At 40.4% G+C, this 19,016-nt stretch overlaps 2 protein-coding genes across 3 annotated transcripts; both read right to left on the reverse strand.

The window, feature by feature from the left end:
- Nucleotides 1-2,997: 2,997 nt before the first annotated feature.
- aqp10a (aquaporin 10a) lies at nucleotides 2,998-9,861 on the reverse strand. Its single transcript, XM_004541295.3, has 6 exons — nucleotides 9,674-9,861; nucleotides 7,264-7,390; nucleotides 6,746-6,883; nucleotides 6,545-6,663; nucleotides 6,249-6,466; nucleotides 2,998-4,640 (listed from the first exon to the last, which is right to left on the reverse strand). The coding sequence occupies exons 1-6, from the start codon at nucleotides 9,755-9,757 to the stop codon at nucleotides 4,475-4,477; spliced, it is 852 nt and encodes a 283-aa protein (XP_004541352.1). The 5' UTR covers nucleotides 9,758-9,861; the 3' UTR covers nucleotides 2,998-4,474.
- A 1,138-nt stretch (nucleotides 9,862-10,999) lies between these two features.
- On the reverse strand, nucleotides 11,000-19,016 carry si:dkey-92i15.4 (uncharacterized). Of its 2 annotated transcripts, none has more exons than XM_076890008.1 (7): nucleotides 18,767-19,016; nucleotides 14,090-16,868; nucleotides 13,797-13,992; nucleotides 13,420-13,518; nucleotides 13,071-13,317; nucleotides 12,854-12,970; nucleotides 11,000-11,632 (listed from the first exon to the last, which is right to left on the reverse strand). In XM_076890008.1, exons 2-7 carry the CDS (start codon nucleotides 16,510-16,512, stop codon nucleotides 11,469-11,471), a joined length of 3,246 nt encoding a protein of 1,081 aa, XP_076746123.1. In that variant the 5' UTR covers nucleotides 16,513-16,868; nucleotides 18,767-19,016; the 3' UTR covers nucleotides 11,000-11,468. The 2 variants fall into 2 exon arrangements, with proteins under 2 accessions (XP_076746123.1, XP_024654773.2); XM_024799005.2 differs by lacking the exon at nucleotides 18,767-19,016 and adding an exon at nucleotides 17,897-18,726.

Genomic DNA, 19,016 nt, shown 5'->3' on the forward strand with positions numbered 1-19,016 from the left:
GCAGATTGGAGCACTTGAGCAAAATGTGCATGAACTTGAGGAAACGCAAGAGTTTCTTCTTGAACAGAACAACACCATTGTTGTTCAGCTGTCCAAGGCTGAAAGCGAGAGAAATGAACTAAAGAAACGGAATGCAGATCTCGAGAAAGCTTTGAAAACTATTCAGTGTCAAGTGGAAGAATTACAGTTTTCAAAAACCAAAAATGCTGCTGAACCTGAGGGACTTGAGACTCCTGTTGCTCAACCACCTCAGGATGAGGTTCAGGGTACTGGTATGTGGCATCGTGGTGCCAAATGCCTACTTAAAGTAGGTTTAGGTCTTGCCACAGCGGCCCTTATTGTTCCTGCAGCTTTCTGGGTCTTCTCAAAGATGTCCACCTGACGTGAATGACCCAGCTGCTCCCTGTGGCATTGTGTTTATAACTGATGCGCACCTGCGGACCACTTATGTGCACCCCTGTTTATAATCTTGTGAAAGACGCACGACAGACCTGACCATATACTGGTGTTTTTCATCATCTACTTTTATTACTACAGGTTTACCACTACAGATGGCTGCAGCTTTGCAGCTCACAGCCACACACAGTAACAACAACAACACAGCAGGACCTAGTTCAGCCTTTAAACCAGCAAGGCATGATTGCAGATTGGCGCTCAGGTGCGTCCACCTCCCCTGCTTTCCAACCACAGTCCACCAACTACACCAACCTCCGATAACTATGCAGTGCTCTCCTTTAAGTTTTATTTTGCCCCTCACCCCCCCAACCAGTCGCGGCAGATGACTGCCCCTTCTTGAACCTGGTTCTGCCTCAGGTTTCTTCCTGTGAAAGGGAGTTTTTCCTGGCCACCGTTGCCCAGTGCTTGTTCATAGGGGATCATTTGATTGTTGGGGTTTATACTTTAAAATGTCATTTTATTTAAATTATTTCAGGTGAGGGGTTCACTTGATAGGGAGCACAAAAAGCTGCAAATAAAAAAAAATTTAAAAAAAGGTGTATTTAGCTGCAAATCAAAAATAAAAAAAAACAAATATTAAATTTCCCTACTGCTTCGTTTATTTACTTAAAAGAACAGCTTTAAATTTTGTGTGATAGTGTCATGGCCCTTGGTCAAGTGATCCAGGGTTTATCTTTTGGACTGTGTGAATCTGGTTTAATTTGTGTCCTTTGATTTAATAGTATTCATGGTTCTGTTTCTCGTCTCCCATGTGTCCATGTTGCTTTTGTATGTCGTGTCTCTTTAGCCGCCGCAGCAGTGGGCGGGCACATCCACATCATCCACATCGCCGCCAACATACGTTGTATGTTTAGACCATTTATATCATTTGACATCCACAGGACATAGAGGTTCGAAAGACACTGAGTCATGCAATACCTTTAATGAGAATACTGTCAGTAAACACTGATGAGCTTCTGCTTCTTTAATGAGCCATAATTCTCATTAAAGAAGCAGGTTGGCTCATAAAGTGCTCTGTAGTTATCTAATGCAACTGCCATTTGTTTCAGGACATAACCACAATCTGTAATCAACACAGGGTTTATTGAACTGTCGGCTGTGCAGACAACATGGCACGCATGAAAAATGGGTAAGGACATTTTGTGAACACTCATAGTTGATGTCTTAATATCATTGCAAGGCGTGAAATATTACAGAACAAAGTCTGCAGAGGTGTGAGGCTGTTTGATCCCAGAATCCCTCTCTGCTGATCACAGAACAGCTTTACCCTTTGCCCGAGTCCTCTTTAAATGAGCTTTGGCCCAAAGAACATGCTGGATCACGTTCAGACAGCTTCTTTGCAGTTATTGAGCTGTAACCTGCACTTGTGGACAGGAGGTTGAACTGTGTTCACAGACAGCGATTTTTGGAAGTGTTCCTGAGACCCTGCAGGGATTGTCATGACAAAAAAATATCACACCCAAAAGGGCCTGAAGATTACAGTCATCTAGTACTGAGCTTCACACTGTCACGATCCTGCGTCTCTGACCCAGCGTGTTCAGTTTGAGTTCTTAAGTTATCCCTTTATATGTTGAGTAAATCTGATTATCTTTTGGTTGCCTTTAGTTTATGTTTCACTTAGGTCTTCTGCGTTAGTCTGTCGTGTTTCTTGTCTTCTTGTCCATGTTGTGAAATTGTATTGTCATGTCTGCTTTCCATTCTGTTTGCTTTATTTTGAAGGTCTGCATCCTATGTCAGTGTAGCCAGCTTTGCTTCCTTTGTGTTATGTCAGACTAGTGTCAGCTGTTTCCCCATGTGTTTCCACTTCCCCTAATCACTCTTGTGTGTATTTAGTCTTTGTGTTTCTCTTCATTCTTTGTCAGGTTGTTTGTCCTTTGTGCCACATTGTGTTTCATGCTCCAGATTCCAGGTATCTTTGTATCCACATCAGGTTTTATGTTTTGTTTTTTAATGTTTTTTTTTTTTTAGTTTCCCCAGTTTATTTTTTAGCTTCATCGCCACCTTTTGTTTCGTGTAGTTTTCACCAGCCTTAATAAACGGCTCACTTTCTGTTAACATTCAAGTTTTGTCCACGTTCCTTGATGTCTGCATTTTGGGTCCTCTTCGCAAATTCGTACAGTGTGCTGCCGCATACTGTGACACACTCTCAGGCAGAGGTTTCTCTGGATTTTTTGATATTACAAATAAAAACCTGAAGTGGAGCATTATTCTGAAATTGTTCCACAAATTAATTTTTTTGCAGGTTGGTAAATCTCTGACCAACTTTGCTCCTAAGAAATTCTCCAAGATGCTCTTTTTATATATCACTCAAGTTACTGACCTCTTTCCATTTAAACCAATTAGTTACATGAGGTCGTAAGCATTATTGTGAGTCCACTGAACTAAATTAAAACCAAATTATTTTAAAAGTGACATTTACTTCAAATAAACGCCTGCAAAAAAAACCAAACCATCTACTCCGATGAGATCCCGCCCCCCAGAAAAGAAAAAAACAAAACAAAAACGACACCCTCCAAAATAAGTTAAAACATCCCACCGCACTGCTGCCAATAGTCAGTTTAATTCATTCACCTGTGGGTACATACACTGCAAGCAAGTTGGGTCTCAGTCCTGCCAAGAATTAAAGATATGAGTCACCTGTAGCAGATTTAGGGAAAGACAAGTGTCAGAGAAAAAAGTTGATTTGTCTTCACAATTAGCAATCCAAGTTTTTTGTAGTACAACTCAAAAAAGAAAGAAAATTAAAAAGACAAGTCACTTCAATGAGCGCCGCAAAACATGTTTGAAAAAAACACTTGAAACGGACGTCAGTTTAATTTTTTAAATCTTAACAAACAACCAAACCCTTAATCTCACCACCCAAATGCCCAAAGACACATGTTAAAAAATAAATAAACACTTGTCATCATTTGATCCAGCTCTAAAAGTCCTTTACTGTAGCACAAACTCACTCATGCCAGAGCGAGTCCATCGTCTCGGAGCTTCCACAGATGAGAGCTGCCTTGCCCTCCTCAGTGTGCTTTCAAGACTTCTCTGCCAATCACACGACAGAGAGCAGCAAACTTCCAGGTGGCACTCATTACAAGATTTACAAATCATTGCACTCTATTCATTTTGCACAGAATCCCAACATGTCTTGGGAGTGAGGGTTGTTTTTAATGCCATCAGCAAAAAACACTGAGGTAGCATAATTAATACACAACAGAACAAAGTGAAATGGAGAAGCAACGCAGACCTTGAAGGTCATGCTTTTTCCTCTAATGTCCTCCTAGATCCCTCAGTAGTTTGAAATGAGAATAATTTGTTCAATTTACATAAAATAATGTATATATATGTTTATTCTCTCTCTCTCTCTCTCTATAGATAGATATCTCCTTTATGAGAGCACAGAAACCTAAAAACACTGAAAAAAACTTATCTACAGTGTCCCTCAAATACTACATGCATCTTTTGACAGACTAATGTATAAAATTCATAATTATCATCAAGGGGAAACAAGACACGGGTTAAACAAAAAAGAAACAAAAAAAAAACAAAAACATAAAACAGGGGAATAAAACACAACGGAAAAAAAATAAAAGTAAAACCTTTTCACAAATATTAAGTCATAGCTAAGTATGAATTTTTGGTGTTGTTTTCTATAAAAGTGAAATATTTGCAGGCTGAAATGCCAGAATGTGAATGCGTTAAAACAGCAGAGGGGAGTACAATAGACCAGCCAGTGGACTAAGATGGATTTCACTGTTTAAATCTACACAGTCCTCTATATCTGATTTACAACGAGGTGAACATGCTAGCAGTTTTCCCAGCTACAAAGTCAAAAAAGGACACACAGTGATTATTATACTAAACACACATTTCATTGTAAACAAACAGCTTTATCTTATGACTGACACACACCTCTGCTGGCTGTGTTTAAGGAGAAAACAGCTACATCATTTGAAAGAAGATATTCCTTTTTGTTTTTTCTAACAGTAGAAAAGTAGTTTCAGCGTTAAACTTTAAAAATTCACAGCCTTTAACTCATCTCCTTTTTTGCAAGTTTTTCACTGATGGTGGAAATCCTCTCAAGTTGGTCTGGGTCAGGCAGCTGCCAGTCGATAAAGATGAGATACATCAAACTACCGAAAACGCCTCCAACAAGCGGAGCCACCAATGGTACCCAGAACCAGTAGTTGTAACACCTGCAGAACAAAGAGCAGCAGGACATCACGGTTAAAGAGTGCAGATTCATTATTTTTAACAGGTTTTACTTCGATAGAAGAATTTATCACAGTGAAAAACCCCCAGAGAGTAGCATATTAAATATTTAAATATCAAACTTCACTCAGAGCTCTTTAGTCTAAGATCAGCAGTTTTTGTTTTGTAGGTCGACACCTTCCATCAAGATCATTTCCATAGAAAACCAGGTCCGATTAATCTGTCTGCAGCCATCAGCAGTGTTGTTCAAGTTACTTGAAAAAGTAATTAGGGATTACTTCTCCAAAAAAGTAATCCCGTTACTTTAATGATTACTTATTTTCAGAATTAATTAGTTACTTTTTAAAAAACATGATAAGGAACCTGAAAAAGTAATAAAGCAATAGGCCTTTCAGCCCAATTCTAGTTTTTTCTGCAGACTCCATCATATAAAATGTAATCAAATGAAAGTCTCTTTATAAAAATTGTTTTAATCTTTTAACTTTATGCACATTGCATCTAGCAAAAAAAAATTATATGCAACAGTCTTTGACTTGAAGAAATTTGTTTAACATTTAAACCTATTTTCTGCATATTCCAACATATAAATAAAACTATTTTTTGTGTTTACACTCACTCTTTCAAAGAGATGCAAGTAAAACATAGCAGAAAATAAATAAAATCAAAGACTACGTCGTCCTGTTGCTCTTAAATCTATTTAAACCTGTTTAGCAGGAGCGGAGCAGGCGGGGGTTTGCCCGGTGGCGTAGCGGTCATGCCAGTGGGAGGATCCGGGGGTTTCTCTGTGAATTTCACATTCCCGTGGCAGCGTGCTAGGGTACTTGCTCAGAAGTTTAGGGAGTTTTTTTCGCTGTAAAAAGAAGTTTTCTTCCCACGCATCATACAGCGTACGCTAATGTTTTTGTCACTTTTTACATAATCAAACTCAAAGTAATGTCAGTGCTTCCACCCTCTATATATTATCCATGGTTGATCATTGATCTGCACACGTCCGTTACCACGAACATCGCACGCGCTTACATCATTGTCATGAGACACTCTCGGAAAAAAAAAAAAATCACGGTCTAGTAACGCAGCATGCTTATGGGAAAGTAACAGTAATCTAATTCCTTTTTTGCAATAGTAATCCCTTCCTTTACTCGTTACTTGAAAGGGTAATCGCGTTACTGCGATCAGTAACAAAAACAATCTGTTATTTCGAATACAGCTGAACAATAAGCTGAAAGGCCTGATAATAATTAATCAAGAAGCTATAAACTCAACTCAGATGAGATGAATTCCTCTTTGTCTATTTAATAAAAGCCTTACATGTTGATCTTGTGTTAAATTTGTGTTTCTCTTGGCCTGTTTTGCTGTTTTTCTGCCCATAGTGTTATAACGCAGCTTTAAGTGTTTAAGACACTGTGCACTGAGCATTTGTGGAACCACACGTCTCAGATGATCATAAGATTATAAAGAGAAAACAGCTTTTTCATGGAAAAACCCTCAGGATAACTCTTCCATTGTCCAACAATCTTTGACATACTTTTGTGAAATTAAGACATAAACAAAGTTTCAATAAAACCAATAACTTAAGCAGATAAGATACTTACGTGAAGACCTCAGTCCCCCAGCCTGCAGCTAGGGTAAAGAGGCGAGGCCCCAGGTCCCGAGCAGGATTTATGGCAGCACCACAGTTAGCCGACATTGAAATGGAGATCCCCAGAACGACAGCTGCCACTACAACAGGAACCAGCTCAGAGGGAGCCGGGGTGTTCCTCTTTTCCTCCAAACCCAGGATACACAACAGCAACATGCCGGTGCCCACTACCTAATGAAATGTCAACTCATTACGTTGGGTACGGGAGCAGCTGCTAAAAGATCCAATCCTGTTAATAATTATACTCACTTGGTCAAAGAAACTTCTGCCCACAGAAAGGTAGTCAGAGGGGTATGTGGCAAATATTGAGGCAGTCTCATTCCTGCCGTACACAGTCAACACTCCTCCACTAAAAGTCATTAAGGCATCTGCGACCGAAACAGAGGTGTTGCAGGAAACAAAACAAACTAATTTTTTTATTTATATGTCACAAAAATTAAAAAGACAAACCATAGTAGACGAGATAGACAACCCCCGACGCCACGAAAGCCCCCACCACCTGGGAGAGGGAATAGGGCACGAGCCTCGACCAGGACACCTTCCCCAAAACACAGAAACTCAGGGTCACCGCTGGGTTCAGATGGGCACCTGCAGGGATGTAGGGTACATATTTGGAGAATGATACAGGAAGGTGAAAGTTAAAAATGAAGGTAATTAGACACACTGGCAGGTGATCGTGTCTCTGATTATCTGTGTTATCATATAACAGTGGATTGTCATAGGTATGAGCCAAAGCAAACACTTTGCAAAAGAAAGTAGATAATTTATTATTATCTATTATCTTATTTGTAAAGAGCTCTGGTGATAAATTTTGTGTACTCATTTAATAACTGCAATAAAAGTCATAATTACCTGAGGGATTTTAGACTGTGCAGAGCATATTGTAATGAGTTTAAATGTAATACTATGTAAAAAAAAAAGAAAAAAGGAAATGTTAGTGCCCATTATGGATATCTTTTAATTTTTACCTGAGATGCCCTTGGTGAGATACATGGCTGACATAACTCCCACAGAGAAGGCCATGTTGCCAGATAGAAACTGGCCTTTAGTCTCATTGCTGGTTTTTACTTGTGCAGCAGCAGCACAGCCAAAGAGCTTTGTTGCAGATAAAGAGGACAGAGAAGGTGGAAGGTGCATGAGAAGTCAGAAGTTACTGCAAAACTCAGGTGAACAAAGAAACGAGATTTTCCACAGCTAAAAATCCCGACATCAAAACTAACTTAAATAGACGTAGAGGAAAGCACATGAGCAAATTTCAGTATACCTTTCTTGACTAACTAATTGATAAACAGAGACAAATTTGTTCTTGTTAAAGTGTAATTTAATGCCCTCCTCTTTAGACTTTGTAATGACCCGTGTTATCTGAATGACCATGTAAGGGACAGTATGGCTGTTACATTGTGATCTCACCACAGATGAGAAGATTTATGTAGAAAATTACGTAAGCTGCAAATATAACTTCTTTTTAATATTTTTTTGATCTTTTTCTTCATTTTAATCTTTTTAATATTTGATATACAAGCATAAATTATTGTAATCTGTTCTAACTCCAAGCAAAGTTCCCAATAAAATCTCAGTAGAGATTCTGCAGTCAGGTGAAAACTGTTTTAGACATGTGGCACAATTAAGGGTTTCAATTTCAACTCATATGGATTGTGCTTTCTTTAAATGCATTACATCAATTTATGTATTGTGATCAGGAGATATTTTATTTTGTATTCTCACAATCAGTTATCATTGATTAATCATTTACCATTGTTGAATCTGTTGACAGAATAATCTTTTAATTACATCTGTGTTACTTTGAGCAAGTATTAATGCACACTGACTGTTCAGTGAGGTTCTGTATCATTCTTGTTATCTACTTAAGTTGTTGCACTTTAGTGCAGTCACACCATACAGACCCACTAGTCCTGTTGGGCCCAGGCCTGCGTGTAGTTCTGCACGTACGCCGGCCTGTAACTACATGCACGCACTTATGTAACACACACGCACGTTCACCTACACATTTAGTAATAATAGGAGGGTCGTCTGAGGACAGTTTCTCTGATAGATACACTTTCACAAAATGCACAATGTAATACACACTTGTTTTTCTCTTAAGAGTAGCAGTTGATGTCTATATAAGGGAAAACTTTGTGATAGGCGGGGAATTGTTATCATTTGAGATCATTTCCAGTAAAGATCCAACTGTGATGTCATAATGGTAATATAAGGAGACTGATGCTTCAGTTGACGAGAGGATTCGATTGCAAATTGTCTTTTCCCACACTTAGTGCACAAAGTGTGTAATAAAGATCACTATTTTTGACACCTACTTCGGCTTGGGCTTGCTTTCTTCTCTTCCCTAAATCGAACGAACCATAACAGTATCTAACTTCATACGCCTGCATTTTTCAGATTAGTTCATTTATGTCTTGCAGAGCTGACTTTGATTCCTACAGAAAACAAACATGCTTGAGAGAGATAAGACTGAGAACACCTTATAAATCCCATTCTAGGAAGCAATTTTTTATTTTATTTTTAAGAAAATTACCTTCACCTGGCTTCAGCCTTAGTTTTAGTGATAGATGTAAAGTCATGTGACAAGTTTTCACAAAACAGGTTCTGCAGTACTGTTTAAAACTGAAAGCTCCCAGTCTTTCAGTAGCTTGTGAGCCAGCTTTATCAGCAATAACTTGAAGTAATAATTTTCCATGACTATTAGTCATCAGTTTATGAGTCTCCCACATCATTGTGGAGGATTTTTTCCCCCAGCCTTTAAAATATTGCTTCAGCTCATTGTGGGTATTTTTTTATGCACAGCTCTCTTAAGGTCTCGCAACAGCTTGAGGTCTGCACTTTGACTTGAAATTGCAGCATGTTGATCATTTTGATTTTCAGTCATTCTGCTGTAGATTTGCTGCTGTGCTGGGATCATTGCCCTTTTGCTTGAACTGTTGAGCAGGTGGCCTCACATTTGACTCTAGAATACTTTGGTATACACAGGACCTTGTGATCTACTCAATGACTGTAGGTGTTCAGGTCCTGTGCCTGCAAAATAACCCAAATCATCCGATACAGTGGGAAAAACAATTTTAATCTGATGCTATTATGTAGTTTCATTTTTTTTTCGAGAGCTGTTTGATTCCGTAAACATTCAGTCAATGTGAGGGTATAAAATCAAACTCAAGCTACTTACACGTTTTATGCATAATTTTAGAAAATTAAAAAATAATAAACCTGAAAAATTAAAGGATAATTGTCCAGGGTTTGGGATATGCATATACACATTTCAACTCCTCTTTCTCTAAACTGTTTTCCAGCTTTGATTTTTTTTTTTTTTTTAAACCCGTTTGATTGATTTTGAAAATTACAATCCAACTCAAAGTCACTCACCATTAAGACGAAAGTTCCCAAAAATTCGGCCATGCACTCTCGCACGAGGGGACACCTCACCCTCATTGCGCGTAGCTTCAACATAGCCGGAGTGAAATGAAAGGCCTCCACTTATCTCACTCCGCTGAGCACAGTGGCAACTGAGTGCTTCTGTCACTGTATCCCACCGCCCCCCCTACCCTCTACCTACTGCTCTCTATTCACAGCTGGACAAACACTACTCGTTTACTCGGTCGTCTCACCTCACGATTGGCCAGCGCAGTGAGCGTGATTGGCCCAGCTAAAGACTGATACATAAACAGACACCATAAAGCCAAGAGATATTACTTAATACAGATACCTGTTGACTACTCGGAAGAAGCCGCCGAGATAGTTTTATGACAAAGTGTGTGTGTGAGAATAGTGTTTTACGCATTTCCCTAACAAAGGAAAGCTCCTCGAGGCTCGACTCTTCGCTTAATTTGGTCGCTTTATTCAGGTTGAATAAAGCTGCCCGCTGTGGCGACTCCACGTGAATAAGGGAGCAGATAAAAGTCGCTTCTGTGCAGGTGTACTGAAGCACTGCTTTAATTTGGCTTTTAACCTTTAGAAATACCATACAAATCAAAAACAAACAAAAAATATAAATATGCTTTGTGCACGAACGTAAAGTAATGAGGAATATTCTTTTGGAGAAGAAAGCTTCGTGTTTACATGCAGCTAAAGCAAGTTTCTAAGTGTGTTGATATACAAGAAAACCAAGTATCGTTAAAGGGAACATTATCAGTTAGCATGAAATGACGGCTAAATATTTTTTATTTATTTATTTGTTTTGAAAAATCGGTCTCCAAAATATGTCAAATGGTTATTTAGCAGGGTTGGGAATGGATTGTCAAATCTATTAAATTAGTCTATCACGGATTTCCACAATAAAAGCACAAATTGCTGACGATAGAAGCCCCTCTCATCATCGCTGCGATGCATGTCACTGTAACCTGTGTCACTGAACTCTGGACTCTCAGAAGATTATGTAAGCTAAATATTTGCTGTATTACTGCTGATAATATCCAGAGTGATCAAGGCAGTAACATGGGATGAGGATTTGATACGATATAAAACATATAACTGCCATGAGAGATTATTGTGTTAACTTTTTCTTATCAAATTATCTGAGAAATCTCTCCAAAACAGAAACCTTGACTTTGTGATGGAAGGCTGTAAAAGTCACATAGGGATTAGGTATTATCATGTGTTCACTTTTATTAATGTTTAAAAGGAAAGAAACCTTTAACCCCGATCTAAATGAAGACGAATTACTCCCTCTGCTGGTTGTAATAATAACAAACATCAATTTGTTAGCTTTTATTAAAAACAAATATAAAGTCTCAATGGAAAAGTTATTAACTATTAACAGTATAGTACAACATAGTTTTTCACTTACAGGTACCAAATGATCTGTTTTGAACTGATCAATCTATCTGTTACAAATGTTGGTTGATTTGATGCATGTAGGAGCCACAATTACTCAATGATTCGGCTCATAAAAAGGTTTGCCAGGCCTTGAGGTAGATGTAATCCTGTTAAAAAAGAGCATGTAAGAAAAATATACACCCTTGACCTGGTCTCCAAGCTTATTTTTCTTTTTCTTTAGGATATTATAGTTATTATACTGCCTGTACATAAACGCATTTTTAACTATATCATGTCCAGATTTCAAGTTCTTGCCCACTGAAGGAGATACAGCCTCTCATAGATAGCGTTTATGTTTTTGGTCCATCCCTTTAATCTTACAAGGAGTAAACTGCTTCCTTAATCTTCATGTTTCTGGATGCTTATGGGAGCGACGTAGCACCACATCCACAGGCCCAGGAGGAAGTGCTCTGATCAAAGTCCAGGCTTCTAAGCGCCTCATCCCCACCACGCTTGTCCCTTGGACTTCTAGGACCTCATCACCGGGATATACCATGTCAACAGGACCTCCTGAGGGTGGAAAGAGGGAAAACAAGTAATCAATAATGGTTTCTCTGAATGGGAACATTCTCCCTCCCATCATCCCCAACCAGGCAGATATCTGCCTCTCCCTGACACCTGTTCTGCTGGAGGTTTCTTCCTGTTAAAAGGAAGTTTTTCTTTCCGGCTGTGCCCAAGTACTTGCTCATAGAAGGTTGTCTGCTATCTGTTTCTCTGTATTATTGTAAAATGTTTAACTTACAATGTATAACAAGGATCTTAAGATGAGTGTTATTGTGATTTGGCCGTATATAAATAAAAACGAATTGAATTAAATAAATAGCCGAAAATCTACATTAATGTCAAATTTTAACTTTATGCTGCCATAAAAGTTCATATAGTAAACATATAATATTTAGGACTGAATCTTACATGGTTCTTTATGATGCTGTTTTCTTTAGTTATGAAGAAATAATGCTCCACATCAGATCACCAAGAGTGACTCAAGACTCAAGTGGCTCAAGAGTTGGGCGTTCGCCTTGTAATCGGAAGGTTGCCGGTTCGAGCCCGGCTTGGACAGTCTCGGTCGTTGTGTCCTTGGGCAAGACACTTCACCCATTGTAGGTGGTCAGAGGGCCCGGCGGCGCCAGTGTCTGGCAGCCTCGCCTCTGTCAGTGCGCCCCAGGGCAGCTGTGGCTACAATGTAGCTTGCCATCACCAGTGTGTGAATGGGTGAATGACTGGATGTGTAAAGCGCTTTAGGGTCCTTAGGGACTAGTAAAGCGCTATATAAATACAGGCCATTTACTGTATAACTTTAAGGTATTTCTGTATTGTTTTCATTTGTTGTATTTATTCTACAACTCATGTCAAGAGGAAATACTGCATTTCTTACACTAATGTAAAAAAAAATATTATTTTGACTTTAAATACAAAATACATGACAATTCAGTAAATTAGTTAGTTAATTCTAATATGAACAGCCAAAGTTTTAACAGTCAAATTGTGTAACAATATAACCCTATATATGGTCATGCTCTATTGCGAGTGCTTTTCTTCTGCTGGAGTTGGACCTTCTCCCTCCTGTCACAAGGCAAGAGATGGGGTAGACCCTGCACAGGTTGCCAGTCAGTCTAATACACAGTGATAACTATCATTACCTATGATCAATTTTTGAAGGCCAATAACCCTAACATGCATGACTTGGGGCAGAGTTTCATGCATGACTTTGGGCAGAAGTTTGGTTTTTACCTTGGAAGATTTTCTGGACGGTGAGTGGTCTGTTCCCCAGACTTGAGCCTTCACCTCCCTCCAGACTGAAGCCCAGATCCCGGCTGTTTTTCTGCAGTTGCACAGACACTGTTTGACCTAAGAGGAGGGGAAAACACAAATAAAGTATCTCATTTTCAGTTCAAGATTAGGAACGTCATTATCAGATCTTTGTTAGAGCATTACCTCTAATACTGACCTGTCTCATATTGTTCCGGTGTTTGTCCCCGACTATTTCCCTCTTCTCCTTTCTTAGAGCTGTCTATGATGTCCCCCCTCCTCACCACCACAACTACCATATCCTTTGCCTTTGCCCTTCTTAAAACCCTCAAGGCTTCCCAGTGGGCACTCCCAGATAGTGCTGTGCCATTGATGGATAAAACCTGGTCACCTTCCTTTATAGAGCCTTGCTTGGCTGCAACACCTGAGTGAAATACTTTGTGAACCTGAGCAGAGGACAAAAGAAAAGAAGAAGAAAAAACATAAAAATACTGCAGACACACATTTGAATATTTGCCAAGTCGAAGCAGGAAGTAGAATTTTCTCACAGTGATGGGCTTGTTTTGGTCCACGCCTCCTGCCAAACTGAAGCCTAGTCCAACTCCCACATCTTTATGGAGAACCACTACCTGCACATCATCATAGTCCTGAGGGAAACAAAAGGATGTCAAAATACACAAAATGTTCAGGTGCTCAGAGTTGAACATTTTTTGTCCTTTTTTAAACTCAATTCAGTCGGTACATGACCTGGTCAGCTGCAACAGCTGTAGCAATATTAACATTACATGTAAAGTGCCTAGGGAAAGCCTTATCTAGATGGAGGTTACTGGACCAGTGAACTGACCACCGCAACCACAGCCGCAAAAATATCAAACAACTGATCATTAAAACCATTCGAAAGGTTTTAACTTCATGCTGTTTTTACCTGCAGGGCACCGTCCCCCAGGTTCCTCACTTCCTCTACAAGCTTGTCGAGCTCCTCAGCGGGCATCACAGACACACAGGAAAACGCTGACATATCTGAGCTCATTGAAGCGGTACGCCGGTTTGTTGACTGCCAGTCATCGCTGTCATTCTCTGAATCGTAGTCAGCTCCAGCAAAGTTACACAGGTCCGAAAGACTACAAGAAGGAAAATAAAATGTTTTAGGGGTAAAACTAATTATCTGCTTCAATGAGCAACTCCATTAAACCAGAAATAAACAAGCACGGTACGCACGTGACAGAGAAGCTCCTGCGATCTGACTGACTCATATTGCTGGTGATGGTAACTGAGGACTCCCCTGAGTCTGAATCATAGTTTGAATCATCATCTTTTTGGGTGCTTTCATCATCATCAACATCCTCATCATCACTAAAGACTTTCAAATCTGGGTTCAAACCAGCTATCCAAGCATTCAGGTCCAATAACCGTTTCTTGCCTTTCTGGGGTGTTGTTTGGATGTCTGGGGAGATGACATCTTGAAGGTTGTTGTTAGAAGATGTGGGAAGGGCACGAGGAGAAGAGTCTGGATCTTTTGCTGGACATGTGAAGACGGGAGGGCTTTTGTTGTCACTGTCGGCAGTGGGAGTGACATCCCCCAGCTGTGCCACAGGTGAAGTAGTCAGTAAATAGCTAGGGCTGTTTGTTGGAGTCTGTTCATCATCACTAACTGGTGAAGTAATATCAGAGTGTGACCTTTCCTTGTGTGAAGGGTCACAGGGTGGTAGTGGGGTTGGTGTACTGCTGCCTGTCACGTCTCTCTCACTTGCCTCTTCAGGGCTTGAGGCTTTGGAGAAATCTATCTCATCTGTGCCAAGCTTTCCACTTACAGCTCTGTCACTTTCGTGAGGCATTTCTTGGGTAGTCTTGAGTCTGGAAAATTTTAAATCGTCAGTAGAGTCTATTTTTCTTTTCTGATCCAAGTCATTTAGTCCTGTCTGTTCCTTCTTTATTCTTAGTCCAATTTCATCCACTGATAAATTTCTGTCAGGCCAAACCTTGTTTACTGTTCCCATCATTTTGTCTTCACTTTTATCTTGTGCCTCCCCTTCTTCTTGGAGTCCTGCCCACTTTTTCCTTAGCTCATTTATTTCTTTTGCAGACCCGCTCTTCTTCACTCCTTCATGTCCCCTGCTGGCTTGTGCTGGTACAGAAAAGGTACGTCTGGGTATTTGGACTTGGCCTGTTGCAAAACTCTGAGTTCGCTGTGTCAGAGCCTCAAACTGGTTGATCTTCTTTCTAACACTGGCTGCTGAGGAGACAGACAGAGCCTTCTTTCTCTCTGCTGTTTTCACATTGGTTTTCTGTGGATTCGTCTCAAATACATCCTCATAAGCATTGCCACCCTTCAATTCCGTTATTTGATCTGGTCCATCAACACTTCTAGTCCTGTCTCTCAACATGCCCCTTATTACATTAGTTTTTCTGTTTTCCTCTCCGTTGTTTGCAGAGCTATCGTCTTTGCTTTTGTCTCTGAATTCAGATGACTCTCTGAAAGAATCTGGTGTCTCTTCTAACAAAGTTTTTGGCTGTGCGTTTGCCCTTGCAGATCTAATCTGTGCAGCTATACTGGACCTACTCCTGGCTCTATCCAGGGACCTTGTACCTGTTTCCATAAAACCCTTGCCCCAATTAACTCCACTTTCCTCTGAATACCTTCCCTGCATCCACCCTCCTGGTGAGCTATCTCTTATGCTTGCCCCAGATGAAAATGAAGTCTCAAACCCTGAGGCATTGGCATCTTTTTGTGTCCAGAGTGAAAGTCCACTTTTCACTGCACTATTGCTGTCCTTCGAGAAGAAACTCATAGGGAAGGTGCCCCCTGCTGTCTTCTCATGAGGCTTTTGCTGCTGTGAAATGAGGGATTCTGTTGATGATTCAGAGTTATTAGAGGAATCCCTATTTTTGTAGTCATCCGTTTTACCAAAACCAGTAGGTCCAAAGAGTTTCTCTATCCGCTCCATTATACTTTGGCCACTTTTGGGCCCCAATGAAGCAGATGTCTCTGTGTAACTATAGTTAGATCCAGACAGGGATCTTAACCTGGTAGGGAGAGTCTTACCCCTACTGCCCCTTTCCAAAAGCTCGCTTCTCTCTTGAAGATTACTTACACCTACAGAATTAAAGGCCGGTAGTGATGAAATCCTGTCCATGACGCTGCCTTCAATTTGTGTCCTCCTTCCCTCCAAAGCTCCAGCATATTTACTGGTGTCCCCCTTATTGTTGTTGGACAGCTGAGAAAAGTCAGCTATGGTATTGGGATCAGGTTTTCTAGCGCCTGTTTTGAAATCTAAACTCTTACTTCTGCTTGTAAGGTTGGATCCCCTCCACGCCGATCTTCCCTGGCTTTCAAATGCAGGGTTTTCTCTTCTGTCAGTGCCAAACTCTGGGATCGTTCTGTTTGTGCTGACACTGCTGCCACTCCTAGTCCTGGTTTCACATCCAGTGACTGTGTCGTCATCCTTATTTGTACCGTTTGTGTTGGTGTGTTTCCTATATCGTTCTCTTTCTGCAACTTCTCCTATGCCCTCCCGTTTCCTGACACCTGAGCTGCGAGAGAGACTGTATGTGGGAGAGTTAGCTGAGCGGACGGTGAATTTCACCCCTGTCCTCTGCTTGCCATACTCATTCTGTGAAGCGGGCAGCAGAGACGAGTCCATTGTCTGAGAGTAAACAAAGTTAATGACCTCCTGTCAAATGCCAGATCCCAAAAAAAGAGCGGAAGAGTGAACTAGATATTTTCTGGGAATCCAAGCGACTGTCTTTTAGATTGCACTCTGGAAGCGGTTCATCTAGGAGGCTCGCGTTTTGGGCGTGTAAAAAACAAATAGTGTCACAGTTACAATCCTCTCATTAGATTCTTCCACAGACAGACATCCTCAGTGCAGTAGTTTGATATTCCTAATTGTGCTCTGGTTTGCGGCCTGGAAGTGGTGACTCCACTGGCTCTTCTTCTTGTTTTGACCACAGGAGACTCCAGTTCCCCAGCTCGACCTCACTGAACAGCTCCCATTGCCTGCCAAGCATAAAAATGCACAAAATTTTATTCTCAGAATGGATTGGACTGGAATGTAGAGATGTGGATTGTGGTCACTTTGGCCACTTGGAATGGTCAACAATATCTCACAGTGTTAGAGGACAGGAAACATAAAATGTGGAGACTGATTCGGGTAGAAAGCATTAACAAATGTTAAGAAATTAGATCAAAACTAAACAACAACTCACTTAAAAACCTCTGCCACCAAGCTCACTTTGCAACATGTTCTTGCTGTCCTCTCCCTGACTCACCGAACAGTATGACTCAGATAGTGTTCTCTGCTGTACACACGTATGAGACACCATGTTTACATAGGCAACATACTTGAAGTTACCTGTCAGCATCAGCTAAACCTGAACCAAAAACTGGTAAAACTCACCTAACAGCAATCCACTCAGCAAAAGCAATGTATCAAGTGCCAATCTCTGCAGCAGGTATCAGTCTCGTGGTCAAAGAGAGACAGCAGCTTGTTCAAATCAAACGGTCATAAGAGCACAGATTTACTTTGATTTAAATACAGCCTGCAGATAACATCACTGAGGGGTAATGACTCATCATGGTTATCTGTGTGTACAGCCAATGAAAACAATGATAACCATCTTTAATCGCTAATCAAGTCTGAATGAAGATCTAATCATTTATAATGTCATTAAGGATAAATTCTGCAAGCTGATGGTTTCCTGTAATTATATATCATAAGAGTAGATTTACAGTATGCAGTGCTTTGTTTAGTTTAGGCTAAAGCATGGCACTTCCAGACAGTCACTGGAGGTGCTTTCCAGTGCAGATGAGCCTGAGAGTCAGTTTACAGAAACACCTGTTATATTTTGCCCCATCTGCGTAAGCAGGGCAACACATAGTCATTCACTTTAAACTCCCCTTTGAATCGCAAGAAGGAAACAATTGCACCCTCACATCAAATGAAAATACACACATTTACTCAATTACACAGTTACAAATTAGCCAACTAAAAGTCCGCTCCTATATTCACAAAAAAGGTATCTTACCTCCTTTAAGTGTGTTTTCTGTACTCGTCCTGGGTCATTGTGTTAACTCGGATTCGTAATGAAGACATTGCCATGTAATGACATCAGCTCCTCGCTCCTGACTGCCCTTCTCTCACTCTTTGTCTGCTTCTCTTTACATCAGCTTTGCATGATAGAGTGTGTACAGTGACGCAAACCTGCCACACTGGTTTGTCCTCTCTCCTTTTCTTCCTCCCTGTGTCTCTCTGTCTTTCTCTCTCCTCCCCCTCCTATTGTTGTTCTCTCCCTCTTTTCCTTACTCTCACAGGGTAACATTCCTGACTGAGGTTCAATGTGTCACCCTTCAAACGCCTCGATAGGGAATGCACACACACACGTTTACCCACGTTTAAACACACACCCCACTAATCATTTGATATGAACATCTTTTATAGCTTCAGGGAGATAAGATACAATTTCGATATTGTGTGAAACGGTACAAGCATGACATTTCCTAAAACAAGGCCCGTAATGTCACCCCACCTCAGGCAAACCCGGGTCCAATCATCTGGGCTGAGCAGGTATCAAAATACATAATAACAGAGCACCTTTAATTGGGTCCAGAGATTACAAAGAGCCAGGAATACTAGCAGGGATAAATATTGCCATAAGAACACATCTCATATGTCATCTGTTCAACAAAACAGAGCTTCACTCCACACACACACACTTGGTGAGAGTCAGTGGGTTTGTAATGCTGACTAAAGGGAAAAATATCTGCGATTGCTGATCATTTTTGTTCTCACTGAACAAGCTGTTTGTGGGAACAAAAAGCCTTTTTATTACAAATTTTAAAACAAAGGGAAGCACACATAAATGGATAAAATAATTTTAAAAAATGCAGCTACTTACAGTTTTGTTTTTCATGAAGAGGCTATCTACTTACTGCCGCCTTTTTGCATGCACCTGTGACTGTTACTTGTCTTCCGTTGAGACAGAGGAAACTGTGGTTACCACGCTAGCTTGCTGCACAACTAAATAAGAGAAGTCTTGATGTTTATGTGTGCCTGCTGAAATAAATAACTTACATACACAGACCCTGGGATAAGAATTAGGACCATAATGATCCAATCAATTACCAGCCTTCCGGACAGAGGGCTGG

The sequence above is a fragment of the Maylandia zebra genome, linkage group LG11 (genome assembly GCF_041146795.1).
Source record: "Maylandia zebra isolate NMK-2024a linkage group LG11, Mzebra_GT3a, whole genome shotgun sequence".
In the NCBI taxonomy this organism is placed as follows: Eukaryota; Metazoa; Chordata; class Actinopteri; order Cichliformes; family Cichlidae; genus Maylandia; species Maylandia zebra.

Bases quoted from the DNA above. Each gene is read 5' to 3' on its own strand.
- si:dkey-92i15.4 (XM_076890008.1), bottom strand. From the start codon at position 16,512: ATGGACTCGTCTCTGCTGCCCGCTTCACAGAATGAGTATGGCAAGCAG. The intron at 13,318-13,419 runs GTGAGAAAATTC...TCCTCTGCTCAG, and splicing joins ACCAAAACAAGCCCATCACT to GTTCACAAAGTATTTCACTC. The intron at 12,971-13,070 runs GTCAGTATTAGA...CCCTCCTCTTAG, and splicing joins ACCGGAACAATATGAGACAG to GTCAAACAGTGTCTGTGCAA.
- aqp10a (XM_004541295.3), bottom strand. From the start codon at position 9,757: ATGTTGAAGCTACGCGCAATGAGGGTGAGGTGTCCCCTCGTGCGAGAG. The intron at 6,467-6,544 runs GTGAGTATAATT...ACATTTCATTAG, and splicing joins GCAGAAGTTTCTTTGACCAA to GTAGTGGGCACCGGCATGTT. The intron at 4,641-6,248 runs GTAAGTATCTTA...TTTGTTCTGCAG, and splicing joins TGGGGGACTGAGGTCTTCAC to GTGTTACAACTACTGGTTCT.